The sequence below is a fragment of the Halichoerus grypus genome, chromosome 15, assembly GCF_964656455.1.
Source record: "Halichoerus grypus chromosome 15, mHalGry1.hap1.1, whole genome shotgun sequence".
Taxonomy (NCBI): Eukaryota; Metazoa; Chordata; class Mammalia; order Carnivora; family Phocidae; genus Halichoerus; species Halichoerus grypus.
The window spans coordinates 53,462,006-53,483,204 of NC_135726.1; the positions used below are offsets into that span (position 1 = coordinate 53,462,006).

A 21,199-nucleotide genomic window follows, 5' to 3' on the forward strand; every position below is an offset into this window, starting at 1 on the left:
GCACCGAAGATTGCCGGCCAACCACCGGAAGTGGGGCGAGTCCTGTAACAGAGTCTCCTTCACAGCCTCAGAAGGAACTGATCCTTGATCTTGGATTCTAGCCTCCAGAGCTGAGGTGCTGTCTGTGGCTTAAGCCTCCTGACTTGTGGTACTTTGTTAACAGCAGCCCTAGTGCACTAATAATTCAGCCCTCCTCCCTCAGACCCAGGGGTCCTGCCCCCGGCACCTCCTCTCTCAGACCCAGGAGTCCAGGTCCCCAGTCCCCCCCTCCCTCAGACCCAGGGGTCCTGCCCCAGGCCCCTCCTCCCTCAGACCCAGGGGTCCTGGTCCCCAGCCACCTCCTCCCTCAGATCCAGGGGTCCTGCCCCCAGCGCCTCCTCTCTCAGACCCAGGAGTCCAGGTCCCCAGTTCCCCCCTCCCTCAGACCCAGGGGTCCTGCCCCAGGCCCCTCCTCCCTCAGACCCAGGGGTCCTGGTCCCCAGCCCCTCCTCCCTCAGACCCAGGAGTCCAGGTCCCCAGTTCCCCCCTCCCTCAGACCCAGGGGTCCTGCCCCAGGCCCCTCCTCCCTCAGACCCAGGGGTCCTGGTCCCCAGCCCCTCCTCCCTCAGACCCGGGAGTCCTGGCCCTCACTACCCTGCCAGTCTTGGCTCCATGAGCACCCACCCCGGGCAGGTGTGCCCTAAGATCAGCTCAAGCACCACCCCACCTGCCCACAGTTCCTCTGAGAAGGGGCAGAATCTAATCCTCACTCTCCCTTTCTCCATCCCCCGGACTTAACAAGTGACCCTAATGCCTTCATCACCTCAATTCCTAAGCCAGGAGTCGACAGGATCCCAGCTGGGTCCCCACTCTCAGCCCCTTCCCTCCACTCTCATCCAAAGTGAGCCCCGCAAACATGCAAATGAATGTGGTACCCAGGGGATGGGGGGACAGGTTGAAGCCAGGAGATCAGACACACAACAGACCCAGTCAGAGGAAAAAGACGGGGAGGCAGAATCAATCGGGAGCCCCGGAGGAAGGGAGAAAAATCGGGACAAACAGACAAGGCAGAAAGACAGGCATCAGGGAGGCACAGAGATGAAACGTACAGATGGAGAAACACAAAGAAATAGTCGCATTAGGAAGAGCGCCCCAGAACTCAGGCCAGGTGGAGAGATGAGAGTCTCCTGGGAGGTGGGCGCTCACGTGCAGACACAGGTAAACTGAGGCACAGCCACCGTGGGCGCCGGAGGTAGCGGCCGGCCGCCCAGGCACAGGGCAGCACTGCTCTGAGGTGTGGGGGATGTGGCAGAAGCCACGTGGGTGCCGGGAGGTCACCCCGTCCCCAGCCCTGGCCCTCCGACGGCCTCTGGCCACCCCCCGCGGCCTCTTAGCCCAGGTCAGTGCTGCCAGCCGCCGACGGCTCCGGGAGCCAGAGAAGCGAAGCCGCGGCGCTTCCGCCCGCCTGAGCCTCGACGTTCCCATCTGTGAAGTGGGCGGCGGTCCGCGACTTCTTCCGGACCCTGCCCTCTTTGCCCCCGAAACACACACAGGCCCCGCGTTCCTCCAAAAAGTTGTTTTTGTCTTTTTTAAATAATGTGAAAATGCCACGCGAAGGTTTGAACCAGAGGCCCCTCCAGGGGCCGGGCTGGGGCGGGGAGGGGAGACGCGAGATGGGGGGGCCCAGGTCCCCGAAGCCTGCAGCCCCTCTCTGGGGCCAGGAGTGGGCGAGGAGGGGCCTCCGCTGTGCCGAGGGGCTCCAGGCCCGAAAGAGTTCAGTTCAGTTCCAAGAAAGGCGGCTCTCCAGGGAAGGATGAGGGGCTTCCTGCCTCATTTGGCACCGAGGGGGTCGGGGGGCTCAGGGGAGCCGTCCGGGGGGCTAGGGGGTGGGGGGCCGGGGCCTCCCGTTTGGCACATGGTGGGGGAGGGGGAGGGCCCAGCCTCAGGAGCCTCCCCAGAGGCGCTGTCTGTGGTGGTGGCAGCGGCTCCGTCGTCCACAGAGGGCTCTACTCTCAACCCCTCTTCTGGGGGTGCAGGGGGGTGCGGTCGTCGGGGAGTCAGTTCTCCACGGGGCCTGAGGACAGAGGAGGTAAATTACTGGGCAGACAGGCTCATGGCTTCTGTCTCTCTCGGAGCGAAAGCAAAGCCCTCACCCGGGGCCCGCAGGGCCCCACATGATCTACTCTGTCCCAATTCTGTCCTCACCTACCCCCATCCCCCTCACTCACTCCCCCCCAGCCACGCCGGCCTCCTTGCTATTCCTCCTTGGCTCCAAGCACATCCTACCCCAGGGCCTTTGCATGGCTGTTCCAACCACCTGGAAAGCCCTTTCCTTATCCCTTCCCATGTAAGGCAGGCCCCCTCCTCAGAGGCCTTCCCTGGCCCTTCTCGGTCAAGGAGTCGCCCCCTCATGTCCCCACCCCGACCCCAAGTCCTTCTGTCTCATTGCACTATGGCTATTATACTTCATGCTTTTCCCGTGGGACAATCCCAGTCACTGTCAGCCAGCTTCCTGTCTGCTTGCCTCCCTAGAACGTAAGCTCAGGGAGGACAGGACTGTGTCTGGTCACTGCTGCATCCCCAGCGTCCGGCACAGGGCCTGGCCTGGCCCTCCCACCAAACTGTCCCATGACCCCTCGTATCCCAGTGGAAAGAAAGCCGCCGCCCATTCCACAGATCCAGACAACCCAGGTCTGTGGGCTGGACGATCTCACCGCGGGCCACACAGTGGGCGCCCTCACGCTGCCTCCCACAGTTCCTACCTGAGTGGCCTGGGTCAAGTCGTGGCCCTCGCTCCTGTCCTTGAGACTCAGTTTCCCTCTTTTTAAAAGGGGAGCATGCCCCTCGTGTCCTCTTCTAAGGAGTGGAGAGAAGCTGGGGTATGTGGCATCACTCAGCACCCAGTGGACACGGGGTAAGTGGGCAGAGCCACGCCAAGCACAGGAGTCTGTGCGGAAGGGGGCCCGGCCTGCACCCCACGCCAGGGTCGTGGGAGACAGAAAGGCTCAGCGGCTTCCCTGCCCGGCGGTAGCAAGAGTATCTGCCGGCAGAGGGAAGGGATTTGGGGTTTCACACGATTGGGCCCTCCCTCTCCTCTCCTAGTGGTTACAGGTGAAGTCACCTTGGCAGGCTAGCTAGTCCCGCCGGCCTCAGCCCTGACTCACCACCTGGCGGTGTCCCCATGCCCTGGAACCCACCCTCCCTGTCCTCATGGGGGCCTCAGAGAAGACCTCTGGGAGGAAGGGACATTTGAGGTGGAATCTGAGGATGGAGCCAAGTGAAGAGTCTGCCCTCGGCCCTGTCCTTCCTGCCCGAACCCCGCCTGTACTCTCCTCTCCCTCCTGGACCCTGGCGCCGGCCTCCTGTCCAGCCTCCCAGCCTCCCGTCCAGCCTCCCAGCCTCCCGTCGGCCCCCACGTGGCACCGGAGGGAGAGGCTGCTGCCGCCCTTCCCCTGGTCACAGCTGGCCCATGGCTCCCTAGTGCCCCCAGGACAAAGTCCCTCTCTTCAGCCCACCCTAAAGCCCTACATGGTCCGCCCTCCCCCCTTGATCCCCCCCACTCCCTATGTAACCCCCAGACGCACCCGCCTCCCTTCTATTCTCTGAACTGGCCACGTTCTCTCCTGCCTCAGGCCCTTGTGCAAGCTGTTCCATCTGCTAGCGCGCTGCCCCCTTCCCCGTCACCTAGTTCAGAACGGCCAGCCCTTAGGACCTGATGAAGGAGCATTGCCAAACAGATGAAGCCCTTTCCCCTTGTCCTCTGCTTCTCCAGCAGCCCTGAGTTTGCACTTATTTACTGCGAGACTGTGGGGTCAGTGTCTGCGGGTGGGGTAGGGTGGAGTGGGGCTCATGGATCTTGCTCAGCACGGAATCCCCCGTGCCCAGCACAGCACCCGCACTTAGCCAGTGCGCAGTGAGTGTCTACTTCATTAGGTGCAGTGAGAGCTACCAGCTAGAGACCACTGCGCATGACCCGGCTGTGGTGTGTGTGTGTGTGTGTGTGTGTGTGTGTGTGTGTGTGTGTAGCATGAAACCATTCAGTCCCCTCAAGAATCTTATGAGTTAGATCCTGTGATCATCCCCATTCTACAGATGAGGACACTGAGGCACAGAGAGGGAAAGTGACTTGCTCTAAGTCACAGAGCCGAGGAGGGGCAGGGCCAACAACTGGACTTGGGCACGATTTGGGGGAGCAGGAATGCAACCCTCCCTGAAAGGGGCGGGTTGCCCCTTCCACCTTCTCAGCTCTATCCTCCGGGAACACCTGCGCCCGCCCAGCCCAGCGCAAGCTCTGCATCCAGGGGTATTCTCCGGAGCGGCGGCAGGACGCAGCAGAGAGCCCGAGTCGCGGCAGGATTCTCTGGGTTCAGGTTCAGGTGGGCAAGCACAATGTAGGGCCTCTGTAAGTGCCTGTTACTATTAGTAGTAATGCCGTTGTTGTTATTGCTATGGACTCCCTGACCATGTTCTCTCTGCTCCGCTTCAACTAACCAGCTCTGAGCACACTGCTTTCCTCCCCCCTTGTCGGCCTCCGATCAGCCTGTGCCCCCAAACGGACGTGGGATCAGGATCTGACAAGTGCCAGGCAAGAGACGGGGCAAAGACGGGCAAGACTCTGAGGGGATCCTTACAGAAAGGGAAACTGAGGCTCAGGGAAGGGGCGTGACTGCCCTGGTCTATCAGGACACTGCCTAGCCTGAGCTGGTTCGAATTGGGTGAGGTTTCAATGCTGAGCAGCCAGGGGTGACTTAGAGGGAAGGGGGAGAGACTGAGGAGAGAGAGGCAGGGAAATTCAGGGATGGGGACAAGAAAGTGGGGAGACAGATGGGGACAGAGGAAGACAGGCAGAAGTGGGGGCAGGCCCGAGGGTCTGAAGCACTGTACCTGCGGGCCGGGCGTCGGGGGCCCGGGCGGGGGGCCCCGGGGTCTCCAGCGCAGGCGAGACGGAGAAGCGGGAGAAGCACAGGGGGGGGCCTGGTGGGGGGAGGAGGGGGAAATCCTCCGCCCATTCGAAACTGCCTCCTAACGGCGGGGGCGGGGGTAGTGAGGAAGAAGAGGAGAAGACGCGGTCAGATCCTCCAGACACTTCTGGAGCTGCTCACCTTCTGCTCCAGCCGTCCAACCCCGCCCCTCCGCAGTCACCTGTCTCCAGCTGTCTACACCGTGGGCCCCGCCTCAACTCTGCCCCGCCTCCAGACCCCGCCCCAGCACCGCCCCGCTTCCAGGCCCCGCCCCAGCTCCGCCCCACTTCCAGGCCACGCCCCAGCTCTGCCCCCATCCGGGCCCGGTCTCCAGACCCCGCCTCACCTCTGTCCCCCTCCAGACCCCGACTAAGTCCTGTCCCTCTCCAGGCCCCGCCCCAGCCCTGCCCCGCCTCCAGGCCCCGCCCAGCCCCTCACCAAAGCCGCTGTCGTTGCTGGGAAACCCATCTCCGGGGGTGGCGGGGGGGGGAGGCGTCGGGGGCGCTGGGGGCGTTGACGGGTCCGTGTCCCCCTCGGGGGGGCCCTGGACGCTCAGCTCGTTGGTTGGCGTCTCCTGTGGAGGTGGGTTAGGGGGCGAACCGTCACATCCCACCCACTATATTCCCAGCGAGCGACAAAGCCCTCTAACACTTCTGGGGCTTCAGGTATCCCAATTTACAATCGCAGTCTCTGAAGAGGTGGCTGGAGCCCCTGATCGGCCTTCGAAACCTCAGGTCAGCCTTAACCCCACCCCGGCCCGATGCTCCTCCCCCGACCGCGGAGTCCCGCCCACAGCTAAGCCCCGCCCCCCGCAGGAATTCTCTCCTTGCTCCTTAACGCAATGCTTCCGTGGGAGCCCCCTAACCCAATACCGTCTCCGTAAGTCCCGCCTTGTCTCCATGACCCCTAACTCCTTCCGATATCTCGGCCACAGGCGTCCAAGTTCGGGGCGCAGAACTACTTACTCCTCTGGTCCTCCAAACCCCTAGCCCAGCCTGCGCACCCCGATCTTCCCCCAAGCTCCTAAGCCCCGTCCTCTGAAGTGGCCCCGCTTCAGCCCTCCAAACCCTGCCTTTGCTTCAGTGGCCCAGGACCCTGTTCATGACTCACATCTCAGGACCTCAGCCCGGTGTGCCCCGCTCCAGATTCATCTAGACCCATCCACACCCATCTAGGCCCCAGTCCAGAAGCATCATCCCGCCCTTCCTTTTTCTTTTCAACACTATCCTGTCAGCCCTAGTTACTCTTAACACGATCCTCCCATCTCTCTAAGCCCCGCCGCAGTTCATTAGCTCTGTCCATCTCTGAACCCGCCCCTGCACTTATTTTAACACTACAAGCCGCATCTCTTAAGCCCTGCCTGCAGCCTCGCCAGGGCCCGCCCCTAGCGGGTAAAATCCGCTTCATCCTGAGCCGGCCCTTAGCCTCTACCACGAGAGCGCTGGTCGACAGACCCCGCCCCGAACTTCACCTGAGCCCCGCCCCCGCTCTCTAGACCACGCCCCAATCTTCTCAGCATTTTCTCCCTAGCCTCTCCGGGCTCCTCCCTGATTACCAGGTATCCCCCCGCCGTCCTTCCAGATCCAGTCTCACCCTGCAGCCCCCCAACCCTTGCCCTCCAGCGCCCTCCCCACAGACCGCACCCTACCCCTCACTCCAGGCCTCGCCCCATTCCCAGACGCCGCCCCGACACTCAAGGCCTCCAAGGCCTGCCCGTTCCCCGGGCCTCGCTCTCCCCAGCCCCGCCCCCACCTGCTGGCCCCGCCCCTCCCGGGCCCCGCCCCACCCCGGGCCGCTCACCTGGTCGAAGAGGTAGACGGTCACGTCCCCGTGGAAGGAGACCATCTTGCGCTTCCTCTCCAGCTCGCTGTCCTCGGGCTCGTCGGCCCCGCGCGGAGACTTGAGCAGCCCCCGCAACGGGCGGGCCGCGTCCGCGTCGGCGCTGCTCACCACGACGGGCACCGGGGCTGCCCGCGCCCTCCCGGGGCCCCGCGGCCCCGCCGCCGCGCCCGCCGCCACCGCCTCCTCGTCCTCCTCCTCGTCCTCGTCCTCGTCCTCCCCGTCCTCCTCCGGCGGCCCCGGCGCCCCCGCCCCGCCGGCCTCCCCGCCAGCCGCCCCGGCGTCCGCGCCCTCCCACGGGGGTCGCCGCGGGCCCGGCCCCGGGAACGGCGTGAGCGTGAGCGGCGGCAGCGCCAGAGAGAGCCGCGAGAGCTTGGCTGCGAGGGGAGAGACCCGGTGAGCCCCTGCTCCCGGGGAAACTGAGGCATGCCCTCCTGCCCAGCTGTGTGTCCTCAGGTAATCTCGGGCCACAGTATGGGCCTCAGTGAACCAAAGGGCTGCTCTGGGGCCTTTCTCCACGCAGACTAGGAGAGATCTTCCCCCTACTCCAGGGGTTAACGCTCTCCACGACTCCCCAGGGTCCACATCACAGAGCCCCAACTTCTCTCTGCCGCCCCCCACGCCCGAGTGCCCTGGCCCTGCTGACCTCCCCGGGCTCTCTTCCTCACCTCATTCTGACTTGACCTCCAGCCAGCCACTTGGCCCACCCCCCTATTCCTCCCACCTCTGAGCCTTTGCATAGGCTGTTCCTTCTGCCTGGAAGTTCCTTTTCTAATTCGAGTCCTGTTCCTCCCCTAGCTCTGGCCTGGGCTTTAAGCCTTCAGTTCTCCCAGGTCAGGCAGGGCCACCCGCTCCGCACCCCAGAGCACCAAGCACCGCTCCTTCCAAGCAGATGAGCTCAGCAAGTAGCTGTATTTCTGGGGTCATGTGATTCATGTTTGCCTTGCCACGGAACAGACTGGACTTGGGCTCGTTCCGGCTGCATCCCCAAGCACACAGAAGTACTCAGGCAATATTAGTGGGATTAATGAATGAATGTTCCCTGCTATGTGATGTTGACCAAGGTACTTTCCCTCTCTGGCCCTCAATTGCCAGACTAAATTGGGGTGTCTAACCATCTCCAGGTGTTTTCCCCTGCCCTAAGACTCCCTGATCTCAGCCTGCTGGAAGATAAGGACTCCAAGTCCCTGGAGGAGGAAACCTGGCTTCAAATACCAAGCCTACCCTGCTCGCTTGCTGTGTGCCCCAGGGCAAGCAGAGCCACCTCTCTGAGCCTCTGTCTCCTCACTGGGAAATTCACCGAGGCCACTCATTCCTCCACTAGTGCATAAGTAAATGGTGTGATGGGCCCTGTGCGGGGCAATGGTAGGGATGACAGGAGGGTCAGGGCAGAGCAGGGAGAAAGACTGGGTGTGGATCGGGTCACTCTCCTCCCTTCGTTCATTCCATTCCAGCTTCACTGGCCTTTTGCTTTTCCCCAAGCATGCCAAGTTAGTGCCCATCTCAGTGCCCTCCACCCGAAACACCCTTCCCCCAGATGTCCACCCAGCTTACTTCCTTCACATCTGCTCAAAAGTCACCTCCTTGAGGCCTTCCTTGACCATCCATCTCAGGGCGATGGGGTTGGGGGCTGTGAGGGAGCTCTCAAGGAGCTCTCAGGAAGGACAGGGTGATAGCCTTTGGAAATCAGGAAGGCTTCCCAGGGAAGGGGAAATTTGAGTGGGGTCTTGAAGGATGAGTAGGAGTTCATGCACTTTTTTTTTTTTTAAGCAGGCTATTCCCAGCATCTTCCCACCCAGCAACACCCTCCCCACACCACCCCCCCTCCATCCTCTGAGGCATCTTAGCTGCTCATCCCTGACATTTTCATGCTGTCTGGGGCCTTTCCTGACACAGCTGGTTGCAAATTCCCCACAACAATCTCAAAGAAGTGATAGTGTACTAATACCATGGGCTCGAAGGAAGGAAAGTTCTGTGCCCAGCCCCCTTCCTGACCTTTCCCTCCTGAGCTGCAGTCTCCTCTGGCAAAAAGATCTGATACCCTTTCCCTCAAGGGGGGCTGTGAGATTGCCAATATAAACCAGCGCCCATTTAGAACTTCCATACCACTGTTTAAGGAAATCAGGCCTCTGGGTGATTCGGGTGGAACCACAGTCCCTATGTCCACCTCTAACCAGGGGCCACTCATCTTTCTCTTAAATCAATCCCCCTCTGCGACAAAACACTTTATGTTCCTACCAAAACTGTTTCCAGAAAAGGCATTTCTAGTTTTCAGGTCACCAATAGCATGGGGGGGGGGGGGGAGTTGCAGGGCAGAGTCTGAAGCTCCCTGGGTCCCAGCTTTGGGCAGCTCGGGCCCGGCACACAGAGAAGGTTCGCGTGAATTGGCTTCAACCATTAAAACACGCAGAACTCTGGTTTAAAAGGGAAAAGCAGCACGTTTGGCAATGCCAGGTGGGCATTCCTAACTGGAGCTGAAAAAAGTGGCCGCATTTCCTTTCCTGACCCCCGCCCCTCAACCTCTCCCAGGCGACTTCCTTCATCTCCCAATACTGTCTGGCCCCCAGGGAGCGTCCGAGTTTGAGACCCTGGGTCTAACGGAATTGCAATAAAAGCAGGAGCTTGGGCGTGCCAGGCTGGGCTAGAGTCTTCAGAAGTCTTAATATTTTGAAGCCTCTCAGCCCTGTTAGGTAGGTTAGCTATCCTCATCATCCATTTTTGGCGGGAAACTGAGGCCCAGAGGAGTAAGGTCATTTGTCCAGGGCCACAGAGCTCGAGTGGCGGGCAGAGCCCGGATCTGAGCCCAGGCGGTGCGGCTCCAGGGTCTGCTCTCGTTACGGCCGGCCTGACCTGTGTGCTCCCCGGGAGCCCGGGATTCTCAGCTCAGCTGTGCACCTGGGAAGCAGCCGGGCCTCGGCCCCCAACCTCGCCCCCCTGCTCCCAGCGGCCTCCTCACCTTTGATCTGCTCGCTGTTCCCCTGAGGAGGTCCCAAGTCCAAGAACAGTCGTGGCATCTCGGGGCCCTTCCTCTCGGGCTTGGGGGGGTCCCCGTCTGTGCTGGGTGCCGTGTCTCCGCCGGCCCTGCTGTCTGGGGCCCCGGGCTCTCCCTCGGAGGAGGCCACCTCCGGCCTGGCTCTCTGCGGCGCTGGCTCCGGCCACCTCGGCTGTGCTTCCGACGGCGGCGGCGGGGGCGGGGGCGGCTGTGGCCTCGTGCTGTCTACCCATCCGGCCTTTGCGTCCACGCCGCTTCCGAGGCCGCCGCCGGGGGCCATCCCCATGCCCACTGGGGCTCGGGCCCCACTCCCGAGGTCCAGCCTCCCAACCCCGGGGGCTCTCGGTGCCCCCCCAGTCTCGGGGGCTCTCCTCTCGGTCCCGGGTTCCAGCACCCCGCTCCTGGGGGCTGGGCCAGTGGGGCCAGGGGCTGTCTCCCCGCCGTTCCGGGACAAGGCCACTACGCCGGGCTCGGGGGCTCTCTCCAGCGAGGTCTCTGGGGCTGGCACCCCACTCTCGGGCGCCTTCTCCCAGGGCCCTGGGGCTCTCCGAGGCCCAGTCTCTGGCAGCCTCCCCGTGTTCCTGGGGAGTCTCAGGCCCCCATTCTCTGACACCTTCTCCTCGATCTTTGAGGGTGTCAGCCCCCCATTCGCCAGCACATTCCCTTCTCTCTCGGGGGACCTCAGCTCCCCATTCTCCAACACTTTCTCCTCCCTCCTTGGGGGTGTCACCTCCCCATTCTCCAGCACTTTCTCCAGCACTTGCTCTTCTCTCTCTGGGGTCCCTGGGCCCCCATTCTCCGCCACCTTCTCCTCGATGCCCAGGGCTCTCTGTCCCCCGTTCTCCAACACTGTCACCCCGTTCATGGGGAGGCTCGGGTCCTTGTTCGGGCTTGGGGCTTTCTTCCCGCTGCCCAGGACTGTGGGGTCCCTGCTCGGGCCCTGGGCTTTCTCTCTGTTCCCGAGGCCTCTCCCCATCTTCCTGGGTCCCGTCTCTCGGGGGTTTGCCCCCTTCTCCCCCAGGAGGTTCCTTGTCACGTCCTCCCGCAGGGACATCAGCAGCTGCTCGGTGCTCACTTGAACTACGAAGGTCGGCTTCTCCCGGGTCCCCGGCAGTGGGTGGGGACCCGGGTCTGGGGGTGGCCGGGGCGCTCCCGGGTCGGGGGGCTCGGGGGGAGCCCGCGGTCGAGGGACCCCTTCCTCCTCGGCTGCCCCCCCGCCTGGGAAGGCTCCCTCGGGGGAAAAAGGGGTCTCGGTCTCGTAGCCGCTGTCCCCCGGCTTGGGGCCCGGAGACGACAGCCCTGAGCCGGGACTGGCCACGGCCGAGGGAGGGTCGGGGGACACGGCTGGGTCCGTGGCGGCCCGGGGAGGTGGCGGCGGGGGGGGGGGAGCGGGAGGTGGCCCCCGCCCGGGGTACTGGGGCGCCGCCGCCCCCATGAGGGGGTCCAGAAACTCGGGGGGGGCCGAGGAGGGGGGGGCCAAGGGCAGGTCGGCTAGGGAGCCCCTCTCTGCCCGCAGGGACGAGTCGTCCTCTGGGGGATGGGGGCAGCCAAGAGCAGGGTGGCCCCCCCAGCCAGCAACGGCGTCCCCCCGCTCCAGGGGCAGGCAGGAGCAGGCCCCCTCTCGGCTGCACAGGGGACAGGGCAGGGGGCCTCGGCGGCTGGGGCCACCCCCAAGGCTGCTGCTGTCTTCCCCCGGGGAGCTGCCCTCCTCCTCCTCCTCCTCCTCTTCTGCCCACGGGGCGGTACCCCGCTCCCCCAGCACCTCGGCAGGGTCTCCCGCCAGGGTCTCCCCGGCACCTCGGCCCTCGGGGTCCCAGCCGCTCAGGAGGAAGCTGCCTGATGCCGAGGACTGGGCTGGGAAGGGCCGAGCTGCAGGGAAGAGGGGGGAGGCCCAGGTCTCGGACACCAGCTGGGGGACCTCGGAAGGGGCCTGGGAGGCCTGGGGGGCAGGCACTCCTGGGTCCAGGGGGTCCCAGTCATTGGGGAAGAGGGGCTCAGGCGGGGAGCCGTGCTCCTCCAGGCGGATGTAGTACTCGCTGCTCACCGAGGGGCTGCGGGCGCTGATGACCGGCAGCACGCTGGGCGTGGACAGCGCCTCATAGAAAGGGTTGGAGGGGTTGGCATGGGGGGCCGGGGGCGCGGACGCCGGCTGCCAAGGGGGCGCCCCCCCACCGCGGCCGGCCCCCCGCCGCGCCTTCTCCCACAGGCACTCAAGGTTGAGGCCACGGCTGCTCTCAGTGACCGTGAGCACATCGTCGGGGTCAGCCCCAGGGAAGCCATCCAGAAGGGGGAATGGTGAGGAGAGGGTCCCTGGGCGGGGCACGCTGTGCTGCGGGGGCCAGGGCCAGGGGAAGGGACCGTCTCGGGGTGGGGGAGGCGGGGGCGGGGGCCGTGGGGGACGCTCAGAGAGCAGGTAGGTGAGCTGCAGTTGGAGATCAGAAGCCGAAGGGCGCTGGGCAGGTGGCCGCCAGCAGGACTGCAGGATATCGTACCTGGGGGACAGGGAGGAGGCGCAGGTGAGTAGAGTCCCAGTGTGTGTGTGGAGGGGGCAGGGAGAGACCCAGGGTGTGTGTGTGTGACGGGGGGGGGGGTGGCGGGGGGGGGAAAGACCTAGAAGAGGGGACAGCAAGGCAGATGTGAGGAAATGATGGTTAGGTGGCCTTCCTGTCTGGGCTGTGAGTTCTGGAATCAGAGACAAGCAAGCAGCAGGGGTCTTTTACGAGTGGAGAAACTCAGGTTCAAGTACCAGGTCTGCCACTCCCCGCCTCAGTGTCACCCCTTCCCAAGCAGCAGATGCTTCCAACAGCAAAAGGTGTGGGGTGTAGCGAGTGCTGAGACTGTGGGTGGGGTGCGAAGAGGTGAGGGGCTCTGGGACATCCTGGGGGGGGGATGGGAGGGCCAGGGCTCGGAAGTCAGGCCCTGCCCTCACCAGTAGTCCGCGTAGGGCAGCTTGAGCCTCGGCCGGGCCAGCTTGACGTGCTGCTGCCGGACCACGAAGGCGAGGACCTCCTCGTCGGACAGATGGCGGTAGGGCTGTGCCCCAAACTCAAAGAGCTCCCACAGGGTCACCCCCAGGGACCTGTGGGGAGCAGAGGGCGGAGAGGGGTCAGAGCCCTGCCCTGCCCCGCCTGGGGACCTACCCCCCCGCCCCCCGGCCTCCATTTCCACAGCCACAGGACCTGTGACCCTTCCACCTTCCTTGCCGCCCTCGACTCCGCGCGGCCCCGGGGTGGGGGGACCCCCTCACCAGATGTTGCTCTCGCGGCTCTGGTCCACCACCATGAAGGTCCCATGCAGCTCCCCAAGGAGCTCGGGCGCCGCCCAGCGCAGCGGGATCCACAGGCGCTCCGGGGTCAGGTAGTAGTCCTCCTGGGGGGCGGGCCGGAGCGGGGTCAGGCGGGTCGGGGCCCTCCCCCGCCCCCCGCCCTGATGGAGGGCAGCCCCACCTTGTAGTTGCTGTGGGCTAGCCCATAGTCTCCGATGCGCACGGTGAGGTCGGAGGTCAGCAGGCAGTTGCGCAGGGCCAAGTCGCTGGGGGCGGGCAAGGATGTGAGGCGAGAAGGGGACTCAGCCTTGGACGGACTGCCCGCCTCGCCTACACTCCGCCCACCTTGCAGGCTCCGCCCCTTCTCCCTTCCTTGCTCTGCTCCTCTTCCCCTGCCCCGCCTCCCCATGCCACCTCCTCTCCTGACTCCTCCCTCTCCCCTTGTGACCCCCTCCCCGGCAGGGCTCCTCCCCCTTTTCTCTATGACTCCTCCCCTCTCGATTCCGCCCCTTCTAACTCCTCCCTCTCCCCTCCTGACCCCTCCCCTCCAGGGCTCCTCCCCCTCCCCTCTATGACTCCTCCTCTCCCGATTCCGCCCCCCTCTCCTGACTCCTCCCTATCCTCTTCTGACTCCTCCCCTCCAGGACTCCTCCCCTCCTGACTCTGCCACCCTGGCTTTCTCTCCTCGTTGAGCCCCTTCCTTGCGGCCCTACCTCCCACCCCCCATAGCCTCGCCTCCTTCCCCTACGTAGTACCCCCCCACACTCTTCCCCGTGGCCCCCCGGCAGCCACCTGTGCACGTAGTTGTGGGAGTGGAGATGTGCCAGCCCGCGGGCGATCTCCAGGCCCATCCTCTGCAGCGTCCGCAGGTCTCGAGGGGGCAGCTCGGGGGACAGGCCCTCAGGGGGCCGCTGGGCCCGGAGGTAACGTTTCAGGTCCCCCTGGGAGGGAGGGGAGGGTGGGGTCAGTACCATCCCCCCTTCCAGGGACCCACACATCCAGCCTATCCGAGGCAAGGATGGGGGAGCAGCCTCTGCACTCAGCGGGCAGCCCCTCTGAGCCTCAGTTTCCCCTGCTGCTTAGAAGGGCATAACAACATAACCCACCTCGCATGCTAGTTCACTGCCCGCCCTCTGAGCAAAAGCTCATCTCCAGTAAGCGCTCCAGAGACCTTAGCGCAGGTCGCACGTGTTATTGCCAAAGATTCCCAGGACCCCAGGCTTGCTGGCAGCCCCCAGCGCGTCCAGCCCGCCGCCCTGCCCGCCCTCCGCAGACCCTCACCAGTTGACAGAACTCCATAATCAGCAGAAAGGGCAGTGTCTCCACACAGACGCCCAGGCACTGGAGGACGTTGGGGTGCTGCAGGCTCCTGGGGGGGGCGGGGAGCGGCAGGGTCAGGAAACAGCCTTGTCCATCCCACCGCAGACCCCTGTCCCGCCCCAGCATCCCCGCGACACCAAAATCTCTCTTCCACCTCCCCACTCCCGGCCACACCCCCACACTCTTTCCCCCCTCAATGCACACCCTCCTTCCCCTGGTCCCCATCTCAGGACCGCCCCACTATCCCCCAGTTCCCAGGCCAGACCCCCAGGTGCCTCCTTGCTCCCCTTCCTCTTCACCTCACCCCCCCCCCAGCCCCTTCCCTCCCCACAGCCTGGCTGGAGCCTCCTCCTCACCTCCTGGACTCTCTTCTCAGCCTCCTCCCGGCCTCCCTGCCTCCGGTCTCTCCCTTGCAGTCAGCCTGTGACACGCCACTCGCCTGCTCACAGCCCTCCGTGGCTCCCCCGGCAGCCAGGGACAGAGCAAGGCTCGCTCCTGGGTCTTTCCTGCCCTTCCTCAGCATCGCTTCTCCCCGCCCCGCCCTGCGCATCTCCCCAAACACACAGGCACCCGCTGAGGCTCCAGGCCTTTGCACTTACACTTCCCTCGGTAACGAGCCCTCCACTCAGCAGAGTCCTCCTCATCCCTCATCCCTCAGGCCTCAGCTTCAACATTTCCCCCAGAAACCTCACTGCCCTCAAGCCCCCTCCTTTATCCTCACACTGTGGGTAAGAGTCAGGCTGGGGGGCCGGGGGAGGGTTGAATCCTGAGTCCACCTTTTTTTTTTTTTTTTTTTTTTTAAGTCATCTCTACCCCCAACGTAGGGCTCGAACTCACGGCCCCGAGATCAAGAGTCGCATGCTCTGGGGCGTCTGGGTGGCTCAGTGGGTTAAGCGACCGACTCTTGGTTTCAGCTCAGGTGGAGATCTCAGGGTTGTGGGATGGAGCTCCGCATCGGGGCTCCGTGCTGGGCGTGGAGGCTGCTTGGGATTCTCTCTCTCCCTCTCCCTCTGCCCCTCTCTGCTCATATGCTCTCTCTCTCTCTCTCTAATAAATAAATCTTAAGAAAAAAAAAAGAGTCACATGCTCCACCCACTGAGCCAGCCGGGCGCCCCCTGAGTCCACCTTTGGCAGGTGTGTAACCCCAGAGAAATCACTTCACCTCTTCCTGCCTCGATTTTCCTCAGCTGTAAAATGGGCACAGTCATAGCAACTCCCCCAGACGGTTGTAGAGAGGAATTTAATGAGACCAGAGAGGAGCCGCCACACAGTGGAAGATCCTCGCTATTATTACTGCTTTTCCGTTCCCATGTCAACACATTGATTTTCACATGGCCCCACATTTTCCTGCCTTCCCACCTTTGCAGCTGCTCTTCCCTCTGCCTGGAACATGCTTCCCACCACGCCTGCGCGACTGATCCCTCCCGGCCAACCCCACCTCCCCCAGGATCCTCCAGAGCTCCCCTCAGTCACGTGCTGCCTTGTTTTCTCCTGGCACTCGTCAGTCTCTGACATTTTCTTCTTAAAATTTCCTCCTTCGTTTGTTTATTGCGTATCTCCTCCACTAGGGGGCCCCACTAGGACAAGAATTTGGGGCTTTCCGTTCAGGTGGCCGCATCCCCAGTGCCTGGACAGGGGCGCAATAAAAATGGGCACACTGCAGGATTTTGCCCTGATACCCGGCCTGGGGGTCTGTAGGAAGGTGAAAACATGCCAAGCTTGGCCCCAGGTACAGTGAGTGATTGTCCCACTCGGGTCTGGCCGGGGGCAGGGGCCACCGGTGTGCCGTGGGGCCGGGGCCGGGGGCCAGGGCTCACTGCGTGTTCCAACCTTCTCCACCTGGGAGATCTGTGCCTCGCACCCCTGCCTGGTCCAAGAATCATGAGACCAACTAGTCATAAAGCACCCGGCGTGTCCTGGGGACTTGACATACAGCTGGAGCTCTGAAGGTGGGATTTAGGTTGGCGGATGTGGAAGAATGCTTGGATGCACTGCACGCCTACTAATCTGAGCCAAGTCCGGCTGCTTCTGCTATCAAATCCTCCCCGGCCACCGTGCTGGGGCAGGATGCCTTTTCCCTTTGAATCCAGAGGAAATAGAGGCTCAGAGAGGTAAAGCGATTCGCCCAGGGTCCCACAGCTGGTAACAGTGGTGGCGTGGGGACTTGATCCCAGGTTGCTGGCTCGCTCAGCAAACGTCTACAAAGGGAGGACGGACACCCCCCTCTCCCCCCTCCCCCCCCCCCCCGAGCTGCCAGTGTCATCCTGCGCTCTCCAACAGAATCTTCTGTGAAGGTGGAAATGTTCTAGATCTGAGCTGTCTCACATGGGAGCCACTGGCCATATGTGGCTACTGAGCACTTGAAATGCGCTGCGTGTAGCTGAAGAAATGAATTTTTCATTCGATTTCGTGTTATTTAACATAAATTTAAATAGCCATATGTGGCTAGCGGATGCCAGCAGGGGTCTAGGGAGAGGCAGGCAAACAAGCAAGTAAGCCTATGAAATATACGTGTTATGAAGAAAACGCACGAATTGGTGGGCTGGAGCACCCCACGGCCCTCCGTGTGTGTGTGTGTGTGTGTTTGTGTAAGGGCGGGCCTTTCTGACCACAGACCTAAGGAGGGGAAGGGAGCCCACTATCTGGAGCTGGGGCTGAGTAGCCAGGAATGATATTCTAGACAGAGGGAACAGCAAGGACGAAGGTCCTGAGGCAGGAAAGAGACTGTTATGGGAAAGGATCAGTGAAGAGGCCAGGATGGCTGGGCCAAGGGGCTCAGTGGCGGGAAGGGAACAGGGGCAGGCCCTGCGGGGTGTGTGGGCTGCACAGAGGCGTGGGACTTTGTCCTGCAGGCAATAGGGAGCCATGGGAGGTTGTAAAGCATGAGAGATAAAGTCCAGTGTCTGTATCCCTCAGGGTAGGTTCCACTTTTATAAATGTTTGAAAAAGGTTCTCTGTATACATATCCTTTCGATGACGGGGCAATTACTACCTCGTGAGGCATTGAGGTGGCAAATGTTTATCTAGTTCTTGTCTAGAAGCCCTTAGAGGGGAGGGGAGACCAAGCAGGGGCGGGACAGGGTCTTGCCTTCCCAGACCTAACAATCCAGTAGAGGTGGGAGGTGAGGTGACAAAGCTCCTGGGGGCCATTTTGGGTGTCTGCTCAGGGCCCCGGTCCGTGATGCCTTCCTCACCCACAAGCAAGGGCCTGAGGAAGGGAACAAGCCCTATGTACCCAGTGCTTAACACAAAACCTCACATCCTTTCAGCTGTCTTCTACGTGAGGATGTTTGGGCTTCCCGGACTCACTTCCTAGATGAAGAGTCTGAGGTTCAGAGTGGAGAGGGGCGGGCCTCTAGCTCAGCTTCTGTGTCCTCCCCTCCCCCCTCGTCATCCGGCCCCTGGCTCTGCACCAAGAAGGAACCTGACCGTCAAGTCGCACAGCCAGGAAGAAGTAGATCCAGGATTCAAACCAGGGTTGACCCCACACTAGACTCCTCCCACTCCCAAATGTCACCTCCCTGAGGTGCAAACCCGTATCTTGGGGCCTCCAGGGCCCACATCCGTTGAAAAGTCCCAGTACCTGTAGGGCTGTGCTTCCGAGATGAACTTGCGCTGCTCCAGGGGGCCTGCGCTGGCTCGGAGCTCCTTCACCACCACCTGGGCTGGGGTGTAGTCGGAGAAAATCTCTCCCAGGATCACCTGGTCAGGGGGGACCGGGGAGTCAGTGCCTGCAGTCTCCCCAGCCCCAGCCCCAGGACCACCGCCACCCCACTGCATGGCTCCAGCCTCCCCCTTCTTTCCAGCCTCTCTTTTCAGATCCCACCACCCTTGTCTGCCCCCCGCCCCCCGCCGCCAAACAGATGCAGGGTGAGAGACTCACGGGCCCAGAGTCCGATGGATGCAGAGACGGATGGAAGGATGGACAGACGGACGCGTGGAGAGCCAGGTGGCGAGGCAGAGTGGTCAATGGAGTGAGGAGGGAGGCGCTGACTGACAGATGTGGGGGGATGGGGTAGGTGGGAGCAGGTGAGAGGTGGACAGAGGCGAGGGCGCTGGGTGGGCTGGGGGACAGATGAGAAGTGGTGGGAGCGGGTGGGGGTGGGGGATGGACACAGAACAGGAGCACAGCCCTGGATTGTACGGACCCCCTCCCTCCCACCCCCAGCCCCACTCACCTTCCCAAACCAGCCACTCCCAATCTCTTGTAAGTAGCTGAGGTGCTGACGGCTAAGGCCCAGGGGGGTGGTCATGTCTGGGGAGGGGGGGCGGGGGGGCAAAAAGGGGAGGCCCCTTAGCCTCTCTCCCCTTCCAAGTGCCACTTACAACCCCCCACCCTCCAACTCAGTGGGGACTGGGGTCAAAGCAGATACCAATCTCTTTTCATTGGCCGCCCCAACATTCCCTGACGGATCTCAGCCTCCTCATTGGCTGCCCACAAGTTCCCAGCATCCAATCCGTCCTTCCCTTTGGCGTTTCGAGATCCTGTGACTTGACTTCCGCCTGCCATTGGCTGCCTCTGGGATTGAGATCTAGGCTGACCTCACCACTGATTGCCCCACAAGAATCCCCCGATCTGGTTTTGGATTAAGCGATGGCTTCCATCAAGATGATCTCTGCTCCCTATAGGCCGCTTCCAAGATTCTGCGGCTCCCACCTCTGCCTTTCCCCTTGGCTGCGGGGGGACCTCAGCTCCCTGGCCCCTGAGGCAAGACTCTCAGGGCTTGCCACTCTGTCCCGTGGGACCGTGGGATCCTAGTCAAGGTGTGGAGAGTACCTGAGTGGGAGGGCTGCGGGGCGGGCATCGGCAGGGAGACCTCAGCCAGCGGGAGAATGTAGACATCAGGCAGCGACTGTGAAGAGGAGGTCTCCTCGGCCGGGGAGTGTACTCCCCGGAGCAATCCTCCCCTTCAGGGTTCTCAAACTCCTGGGGCCGGAAGAGGTGAGGGTGGGAGAACACAGGGCTGAGACACACCGTCATCCTTCTCGTCAGTGTGTCTCCCCGTCTTTCTTATAACTGTCCCCGATTTTCATCCCCAGACTCCGGATCTTGCCAGAACTTCAGGCCAGAAGGTGCTCTCAGACTTACTGCCCCCCTCCCCCCCCACCAACTACCTGGGTTGGGGGGCAAAGGCCTTGCTGGAGTCTTCCTCCCCACTTGAATCCCCGCGTGCACCTCACCTTGAAGCCGACATCACCCCGTTTGCAACACAGACAGGTGAGGAGGAGAAAGATGAAGGCCAGCAGGCCGGAGCAGGAAATGAGGACCACGGCGTAGGGAGGAGCCAGAGGGGCCCGGCCCAGGGCGAATCCATCTGCGGGCACAGGGCTGGGCTGGGGTCCCGGCTTCAAGCCCCAAGCTCCCAGACTCCATGCCCCTCCCATCCTGGCCAGGATTGACTACAACTCCCATAATGCTCTGCAACCAGGGGCTCCTTGGCAGCGGAGCCGGATGGCCTAGGGCATTGTGGGAGTTGTAGTTTGAGGCCTTCTCAGGTGGTTGGGTTGGGGGTGGGTCCCTCCTCTCTCCCCAATCTGGGACCCCCCCCATCACCGCACCGCAGGCTTGGATGAATTCCAGTGAGGATTGAAGGAAGGAGGTGTAATAGTGGAGGCTGGAGCTCTCAGAATTTAAAATACGCTCCAACGGACAGTCTCATTACCCCCTATTTGGGCAAGAGGATGAGCCCCCTAACTGCAGGCGGGGAGAAGATTCTTGCCCCGCGCTGGAACCCCCTAGTTACGGGGGTTGAGGCCTGGCTCTTTTAGGGACTCGTGGAGCACACTCATGTCCTCTGTCCCCAGCCCAAGCCCCTGAGAAGGGAACTCCGCAAGCCCTGGGTCTCCCCCAAAGCTAGAGGCAGCCTCCTCTGCTGTGTCCCCCTTAGAAATAGTATTCCTCCCCTCTGCCCCCAATTCTCCCAGAGGCCCCGTCCTTCCCGGCTCCCTGCACACACCTGCACACACACATGCGTGTGCACACACACATGTTGCCCAAACGGACCCCCTCCCCACCCAGCCCCCAGCCTTCCTCCCTCCCACAGGCCCTGCTGACAGAGGCCCCGTCCCCGCGGCTCCCCAGGCCCCGGCTCGGCTGCGGGGAGACGCGCACGCAGGTGATGGAGCCGGAGCGCCGCGGACCGACCCCCGGGCAGGCCCGGGGTGGGGGTGGGGGCCGCCGGACAGCCGGATGGCCGGACACACTCACCGGGGTGGGCCGGGGACGCCAGGCAGCCGGAGGCGGAGACGGCCGCGAGGAGGATGAGGGCGCCGGGGGCAGGCATCTTGTCGAGGATGGAAGGGAGGTGGAGGTGGTGGCGGCTGGGGAGGAGGGGGGGGCGGGCCCTCAGCCCCCAGCCATGGGGACCCGCGCGACCCTGGCCTCCCCCCGGCCCAGGAGAGGGGCAGGAGACGCAGGACAGGGGGAGGGAGGGGCTGCTTACTGTCTCAGGTACCCCCCTCCCCCTCTTTGAAGGGACAGACAGATGAAGGGATGGAGAGGCGGACAGAGGAGAGGAGCTGGGGAGCCGGGGTTGCTGGGGTGGGGGGGGAGAGGGTAGGATGGGGGGGGAGAATGAGGGCCCCGCCCCCGAGGGCAGCCAGGATTGGGGGAGCAGAGAGCCTGTCAGAGGAAGGGTGGGAGGAGGGAGGATGGAGGGAGGATGGAGCGTCGTCATGGCAACTGGCTCCCCAGTAGCATTGGCTGCCAGGAGGGAGGGGAGGAGGAGGGACAGACAGGGACCAGCAGACCCTTGTGGGGGGGCGCAGGGCCCACAGTGCCTGGCCCCGGACACTGCTGTGACACGCCACCAGCATGGACACGTGTGCTCCACGCCGAGATGC

The 21,199-nt window shown here is 63.1% G+C and overlaps 1 protein-coding gene across 1 annotated transcript; it reads right to left on the bottom strand.

The window, feature by feature from the left end:
• Positions 1 to 1,796: 1,796 nt before the first annotated feature.
• Positions 1,797 to 20,893, bottom strand: LMTK3 (lemur tyrosine kinase 3). Its single transcript, XM_078063763.1, is given in 16 exon segments — positions 1,797 to 2,053; positions 4,864 to 5,001; positions 5,379 to 5,514; positions 6,741 to 7,156; positions 9,736 to 12,263; positions 12,701 to 12,850; positions 13,019 to 13,140; positions 13,218 to 13,302; positions 13,829 to 13,977; positions 14,318 to 14,405; positions 17,940 to 18,058; positions 18,535 to 18,611; positions 19,134 to 19,238; positions 19,241 to 19,283; positions 19,538 to 19,671; positions 20,565 to 20,893. Coding segments are annotated over 16 exon segments (4,383 nt in total). The 5' UTR covers positions 20,641 to 20,893; the 3' UTR covers positions 1,797 to 2,036.
• Positions 20,894 to 21,199: the final 306 nt, after the last annotated feature.